The following is a 7976-nucleotide window of genomic DNA, read 5'->3' on the forward strand; positions in this document are numbered from 1 at the left end:
ACAAATAAAACCTTTTCTCAGTGGGACCAGCCTTGGCAGTGCAGTGCAGACCCTGGCAGGAGGAGAAGAGCTGAAATCCACAGCTTTGCTCACATCTTTCACCAAACTGGTGACATCCTACAGGCTGTACAAGGAATATTCCACCCTCTGAACAGCTCTGTCTCAGGCTGTGCCAAAGGAAGCAGTGAGGTCGAATTCCCTGGACGGCTCCCTGCTGAGTTGTTCCTGCTCTGACACCATCACTGGTGTCAGCTGGTGGGTTAACTTTGGGAAGTCAGGTGGCTTTTCCTAAGCATCCCCTAAAACAGGGATCCCTGTGTTTGTACAGGGATGTGATATCTGGAAGATCTTAAGGGATTTAGGATATAGAAGAGCAGAGGGCAGTATTAAGCCCCCCAGATCCTGCTGCCCTGACCGCTGAAAGCTGTTCCTGTTGGAGAAGCTCCCACCATTCCAGCAGCTCAGGATGTGGCCGCTGCTGCCCTCGCTGCTTTGAGGAGAATTAAGCCAGTTCCTGTCAAATGACAACCGTGCCATCTAGTGGCAGCCACAGCACCCTGTCCCTGATATCCCGCAGGGATGGGATGGCACCTCGGGAAGGACCAGTCTGCTGCCCGCCCTGGTGTCCCCTGTGACAAAATCCCAGGAGAATCGATAAAGAATTATTAAGATTGGAAAAACCCTCCAAGACCATCGAGTCCAACTGTTCCCTCAGCACTGCCAAGGCCACCACACCCATGGCCACAAGTGCCACACTCACAGGGCTTTGAAATCCCTCCAGGGATGGGGACTGCTTTCGGAAAAGCAAATCAGACCTGACTGTCCACCCTTTGCACCCTAATACCATCCCAGATTTGACCTGGGAATCTGAGAAGCCAGGGGTGGAGCAAACCTTGTCAGGGAAGCAGCTCTCCATGGTGGGGGGCATGTTTGGACATACCCAGTGGCTTTCAGCAGCGCCGCCTCCGTTGTCAGAACAAACTGGTGGATGGTCCCGTAGACAAAAGCCGCCTCCATCACAGCTCTGTGCTCTGGAAAGGGAAAAGGCAAGGATGAGCTCATTTCTGCTCCCTCCAGATCTCCTGGTTCATCCTTCCCTGGTGTAAATAGCAATTTAGATAGCTCACAGATCATTCACAACCTCTCTGTACAAAGCCACAGCTGTCTGAAGACACACCATGAAGGGAAGTGAGCAACCACCAGCAAACACCCAAGTGGTGCTTGTGAATCCCTTCCACTGCAGAACCAGAGAGCTGGATTTATTTATTTTGAAGACCACTGACTTGTTTTCCCTCTCTAAAGTCCCTTAAAGTTTATGCTCCCAGCAAAACTCTTCTGAGGCAACTCATCCCTTTGGAAACACAGCGAGACGAGTGGAAGTGGAGAACCTGTGGCTGGGCGGCCCTTTCAGGTTCCCATTTGCAGCATTTTGGGTCAGAAACTCAGCCCCTGTGCACCTCAGTCAGAAAAGGCTCTGGGAGGAGAGCAAAGATGGAAAGCTGAGTGTCAGTACCTGCTGTCCCAGTAGCTGGTACGTAGGCAAAGACCATGTTCGACTTCCCTTTCAACACATTCTCGATGTTCTGAAGGTCTGCCAGTGTTTCAACGTATTTGACTTCATTAAAGAGCAGGGCACTGAGGAGGCAGGAAGAGAAAAACCTCATTAACAGATCCTAACGTTCCTGTCAACAAGTGGGAATGGGAAGTGAAGGATTTCACGGGGATGGATGCGGTCTGTACTCACAACAAAACGTTGGCGACGATGGAGTTCACATCAAACAGGGCGTCAGTGGGGAACTCTCGGATCAGGACGTTTCCTCTGGGGAGGGAAGAAAGGACCACCAAAGGAACTGTGAGAGGTTCATTCCACTTGGCATAAGGGAGCCTGGGAATTCTCTCAAGCCAAGACAGGCACAGAAGAATAGGGAGGATGACGGAGAAATGACAATATATGGTTTAAGATGGCTTTGATCCGAGTTGGGAATCGTTCAAGCCCACGTCCCATCAGCTGAGCGGGATGCTGCTGCTTGGGGACATGGGTTAGTGGTGGGCTTGGAGTGCTGGGGGAACGGTTGGACATGATGGTCTTAAAGGTCTTTTCCAACCTAAATGATTGTGTGATTTGAAGTATAACAGTACTGGGTTTCACACTGAGGACAAAGCACCTGCTTTGCCTGTGTTGGACCTTTTGGGGACACTCTTTGCCAAACCCTGTAGGTCACTGCTGTGCCCACGGCTCCTCTCTGCCTCCACGGACATCTCTGACCTCTGGCAGTGTTCCCTTCATTCCAACATTTGCACTGGAAAGGAATGCCGGGGCGGTGCTCAGAAATCCCCCTCACCTGAACAGGTAGGCTTTCCTTAAGGCATTTTCTTTTCCACAATATCTTGAGGCATCCTCTTTGGGACAGTTAACCTAGACAGCAAAGGCATGTCACGAGACATTCAGCCCCACAAGTGACTGCACACACAAAGCACTACAGCTTTCTTCAATTCGAGAGTGCAAACACAGCCTTTCCAAGACTGCCAGGAGAGAAAATTCAGCAAAATGGAGCGCAGGGATTCAATAAATGGAGTCCAAACTCATTCAATAAAATGAGTTTGTACTTCGGTTCTCCAGCTCAGCCTGCTGATTTGGGTCAGATGGGATCAAGAGATCCCATGATCTGCCCAGAATATTCAGGTGACAGATCACTGTTTCCTTATTAGACTTGGGCTGTAGCTGGAAATTATAAATGTATAAATATCTACAGATGAGTATGTCTTATAGTATAATTACACTTGACTGAATTTGTTATTTCCTCACCAAAATCTGCATAAAGTTTCAGCTAAAAACCCTTTTATGTGAAATATTTATTTCAATGAGTTGAAAAGAAGTGAGCTAACTCCATCCATCATGGAAAAGGGACATCAGAACAGGTTCCCCAGAGAAGCTGGGGCTGCCCCATCCCTGGAAGTGTTCAAGAACATGTTGGATGGGGCTTAGAGCAACCTGGGCTAGTGGAAGGTGTCCCTGCCCATGGCAGGGGGGTGGAAGAAGATGATCTTTAAGGTCCCTCCCAACCAAAACTGTTCTGTGATTCCACGATCCTATGAAAAACGTGTGTTCATCCCTTCCCTGCCCATCTCCTCTCAGATCCTCCTCCCTCCATCCTGCCCAGCAGTCTCCCTCTGTGCCCCTTTACCTCCACCACAGAAATGCCGTAGTCCTGTAGGGCCTCGGCCGAGCTCTCAACCTGCTCCAGGAAGGGCTGGGCACCAGGAGAGGCTGGAACACAAAAAAAAACCCTCTGCAGGTTCTCAGGGTCAGGACCCTCCAACCCTAACTGAGAGCTGGGAGCTGTGTTGGTGCCTCATCCCACACCAGTGCCTTTGGGAATCGCACCAGGGGAACGAGAAATGGCACAACAACAAAACAAGGACAAGATCTCCTCCTAATCCATGATAGCCTTTAGTTCTCCTGCATGTAAGGAATCACTCTTTCCCTGGCAGGTACCATGGAAGAGGGGAGAGCTGCTTAGGAGAATGGATTGCTGTTCCATGGTACCTCCAGAAAATATTCCAGAAAATTAATGAAGAGGTTTGCAGGGGTGTTCCTGGGGACACAGCCAGGAAAGAACCCATCCCAAGAGGTCTCTGTGTGTCAGGAGCACTCCAAGATGCACAAACACTGAGCTCGACCAGTCCCTCTGGGATTAAAAATCTCAGGAATTGCCTCTTCACTGAGGAGGGCCACAGGGGGATCGGAAGGATGGAGCACCTCTCCCTGAGGAAAGGCCCAGAGAACTGGGATTGTTCAGCCTGGAAAAGAGAAGGCTCTAGGGTGACCTAATTGTGGCCTTCCAGTACCTGAAGGAGAAAAAAGAAAAGTGGAAAGAGACTATTTACAGGGACAGGACAAGGGGGAATGGTTTCCCACTGCCAGAGGGCAGGGTTAGACGGGATAGTGGGAAGGAATTCTTCTCTGTGAGGGTGGTGGGGCCCTGGCACAGGTTGCCCAGAGAAGCTGTGGCTGCCCCTGGATCCCTGGAAATGTTCCAGGCCAGGTTGGACAGGGCTTGGAGCAACCTGGGCTAGTGGAAGGTGTCCCTGCCCACGGCACGGGGTTGGAACTGGATGAGCTTTAAGCTCCCTTCCAACCCAAACCTTGCCACGATTCTGAGATTGTTCCACTTCCACCCGAGCCTTGCTGAGCCCCCCCAGGCTGATGTCAGAGCCCACCACCAAACACTTACCATGAGGGGTGAAAAAAGCCAGGGATGCTCGTCCAGCTTCCAAGGCACTGAAGTAGCGCTGAGGGCTCGGCTCCCGCCTCAGCCCTGCCATTCCCGGCCTTGGGATGGAGGAAGCGCAGAGGAGCAGGAAAACAAAGGAGGAAACCCATCTGTCCCCTGGGGATGACATGGTTGTTGCCAGCTACAGGCACGGGAGAGTCACAACTGGGGAAAAAATAATAATAAAAAATATATATATTATACACAAATATATATGTGAGTGTTTCTCTGTTCAGGCAGGTGTAGTATAATCATAATTTGTGACTGTGGAAATTATTATTAACAACAATATACAAACATCTCGAGGAACACCATGAATTAGTCACTCCAACACCACTCAGACAACTGCAAAGAGCCCAGCAAAGGCCATTCTCTTACTTCTGAGTGGTACCTTCAAGTGCACAGACCCTCAGTGCTGCCCCTTTAAGGCTGAGTTTTCTCCCTCCTTTTCACTTCTTCTGAATCAAACAAAAATTAAATGTACAGGCAGAAAGCAGTGACAGCGTCACACACAACCCCCCACCCAAACTGCTTCAACTCTTGCTGAAGAGCTTTGAGGATGGCAACGGCATCTGTGTGCCCCTGAGAGGTGTTTTGCAGAGGGGTGGGGCACGTTGAGGTTGACAAAAATCAAATGGCCAGCTGAGATTCAAGTTCCAGACCTTCTGTTGCTGTGCAAAATGCAAATGGGCACATTCTGATCCCTGTTTATGGTCAGAACGAAGAGGAATTTTGCAGGTATATTTATAAGGACTCTGTAGCTGAAGTCCCTAACATGAGGATGCAGTGCTGGTGCTTCAAGAACACATGCTCTGGTTTATTTTTTATAGAATAACTGATTTCTCTCTTGTATTTATAAGGATTTACGTAACTTAAATGGATGCTATTTTTGTAAGTCCTGCTGTTTTCTTCTTTACTCTGCTTTCAGAAGTCCTGATACAATTTAACCTCTCCAGGATTAGCAAAAGCAGCAGATTACCCTTGACCTAATCTACATGGAACAATAAATCAGACAAGAATTCTGCAGCATCTTTTCTGCCCCTGGCTGCTGGTTTTGCCACTTCCTGGCAGCCACTTTTACTTCCAGGGAGAACCACGGAATGTTAAGGCTCGGAAGGGACCTTAAAGATCATCCATCCCAAACCCCAGAGCGTGTATTAGGTGTGAATTTCCCTGAGCAGGTTGATTTTGGTGGGAGATGCCCCCGCCCATGGTAGGGGGGTGGAATAAGATGGTCCTTAAGGTCCCTCCCGACCCAAACCAATCTGGGATTCCATTGCTCGCTTCACACCACGCCAAAACACGTGAGGAGGTCAAAGAGCCCTGAAGATGGAAAAACACCTTCTGCCCACTCCAACCCCTTGTTTAACACCAGGTTCCTGCTCCTTGGGTGCTGCTGGAGCGTGGCTGGTCCCTGGTCAGCGAAGGGACAAAGCTGGAACTGAGGGCATGTTGCTCTGCACCACGAGCTGCTTCCCCCAACAAACACCTCTGCCATTCCCTCCAACACCCTGTCAGACGCTGTCAGCTCCCTGTGGCTGCTCTGGGATGATCCCAAGCTCACAACCAACCAGGGGAAGAACCTCTGCTGTGCTCTGAGAGAGAGGATTTAGGGACAGCCAGGCACGCTCAGCCTCACCGGCTCCTTCTCCCAGAGGTGAGGTGTTGGGATCGGGGCCTGAAGGCACAAGAGAACAAAGACAGAGCTGGAAAGACATCAATTTTTTTTTTTCTTTTCATCTCAAAATCTCTAGTTCCCTCCTTTCCAGCTTTGGGCAGTGTTAGGAATTCCTGGTCCTGTGCCCTCCCATCTGTTGCCCTGGCTTACAGAAGGGACAGGGATCAGGACGGGGAAGGGGGGGGATGTTTATGAAATGACAAACTTGGCTACAGCAGGATGGAAAAATAAACACAATGCTGGCATGTGGGAACGAGCCCAGGTCAAATGGGAGAGCTTACTGTCAAGGAAGCAAGAGCAGCAGCCTCCAAGGACTCAAAGATGTCATGGCATTATACCTTGAGGAGGGTGACAGCAGCCTAAAACACAACTCCAGCCTCCTGGGAGACCTCAGAGCCCCTTCCAGGGCCTAAAGGGGCTCCAGGAGAGCTGGAGAGGGACTTGGGATAAGGGCCTGGAGGGATAGGACACAGGGAATGGCTTCCAGCTGCGTGAGGGCAGGGTTAGATGGGATATTAAAAGGAAATTGGTGAAACCCTGGCACAGGTTGCCCAGAGAAGCTGTGGCTGCCCCTGGATCCCTGGAAGTGTCCAAGGCCAGGTTGGATGGGGCTTGGAGCAACCTGGCATAGGGGAAGGTGTCCCCGCCCGTGGCAGGGGGCTGGAACAAGATGAGCTTTAAGGTCCCTTCCAACACAAACTGTCCTGGGATTCCATGAAAAATGTGTGCTCAGCCCTTCCCTAGCCATGTCCTCTCACCTCCTCACTTCTCCATCCTGCCCAGCAGGTTCCCTCTGTTCCCCATCAATCCAGACCCGAATATTCAGCTTTGAAGCCATTTCCCCCATCACCTCTTTTCCATCAACGAGAAAACTAACACCATAGGGCTGGAAACAGAGCACTGACACTTGCAGGATTGCCAGAGATGTGCGAAAATGCCATGGATGTGTGAACCAGCTCTGTGTCACTGCTAGGAAACCTGAAGCCCATGGACCAGGGGCAGCTCAGCACAGATGGAATGCAAGGCCTGGTTCACGTTTCCACGGTCATCATTCCAAGACAGAGCCAGGCAAGGTGGTCAAGGTCACTGTAGGTGACCTAAAGTGAAACCAAATGCACCAGAGACGTCCAGCACAAACTCCTGCGTGGGCACAAATTGCTTGTGCCACATCAGTTGCTTGGGAATCCTGCACTGGAAACCATGGACTGGGATCCCTGAAAAACCTCTGTGATCCCACTTGCTTTCCCTGACACTTTGGTGACACAGACACCAGCTGCCAATATTTATCACTGAGGAAGCTGAGGGTGGTGTGGGATGGGTTTTGAGCCTCCCATGACAAGGAAAAACCACTGTTCTATTGGAACCATGGATTGTAAGGCCAGCTGGGTACTATCCCCATCATCCACAGGCTTCCCTGAACTCAGGAGAAACACCTTGGAGAATCAGCTTGGGATGAAATTCCTGACTGGGAAGGTGCTGAGGGAGGGATGTTGAGTGGGGGCGTTGATGTTTCTTCTGAAATGCATTTTAGCCTCAGGTGTGATCATTCTGGGTAGTTTTACTTTTCCTTGATTTGAACATTCATATTATTATCCCTTAATACAAAACCATTTGCAAACCAATCAATGACCAGATTTTTTGCCTCAGTTCATGTTTGGAAGTTGACTCTCAATGGATCACATGAAGGCAAATGAGTTGCAGGTTTGAGCTGGGAAGCAAACTTCCAAATACTTGATGTTCTTGGGTCCTCCCAACTCAGTGACATTGGGAAGTTTGCAACTTCTTTCAGCTCCTTGTGTTGAGGACTGGGAAGTCATGCTTTCCCGAATTTAGGGGGATTAAATGCCAGATTCCTCTGAGCCTTCCCAGCCAAGGTGTTTTTGTGCTGCAGGTCATGAGTTCCACGAAGAAATCGTGCCAGGAAGGAGCCAGAGCTTCTGCCTTTGCAGGGATGCCAAGCCTTGCCCCCAGTGGCTGCAGCTGCTCCTGCCAACAGCCCCTGCAGGAGCGCAGACATCGGTGAC

The 7976-nt window shown here is 50.3% G+C and overlaps 1 protein-coding gene across 3 annotated transcripts in view; it reads right to left on the reverse strand.

Annotated features, from left to right (window-relative positions):
• The window catches only part of TXNDC16 (thioredoxin domain containing 16), a 38425-nt gene that overhangs the window by 23541 nt on the left and 6908 nt on the right, over window positions 1-7976 (reverse strand). For all 3 annotated transcript variants that reach the window (XM_027905178.1, XM_027905179.1, XM_027905177.1), the window contains exons 3-8: window positions 4236-4439; window positions 3186-3268; window positions 2343-2416; window positions 1745-1819; window positions 1514-1635; window positions 941-1031 (exon numbers count right to left, since the gene is read on the reverse strand). In XM_027905178.1, the coding sequence (XP_027760979.1) occupies window positions 941-1031; window positions 1514-1635; window positions 1745-1819; window positions 2343-2416; window positions 3186-3268; window positions 4236-4404 (614 nt within the window). In that variant the 5' untranslated portion in view covers window positions 4405-4439. The remainder of the gene's footprint in view (window positions 1-940; window positions 1032-1513; window positions 1636-1744; window positions 1820-2342; window positions 2417-3185; window positions 3269-4235; window positions 4440-7976) is intronic.

Source organism: Empidonax traillii, unplaced genomic scaffold (assembly GCF_003031625.1).
Source record: "Empidonax traillii isolate 1590-97213 ecotype Southwest subspecies unplaced genomic scaffold, ASM303162v1 scaffold1128:size488575, whole genome shotgun sequence".
Classification (NCBI taxonomy): Eukaryota; Metazoa; Chordata; class Aves; order Passeriformes; family Tyrannidae; genus Empidonax; species Empidonax traillii.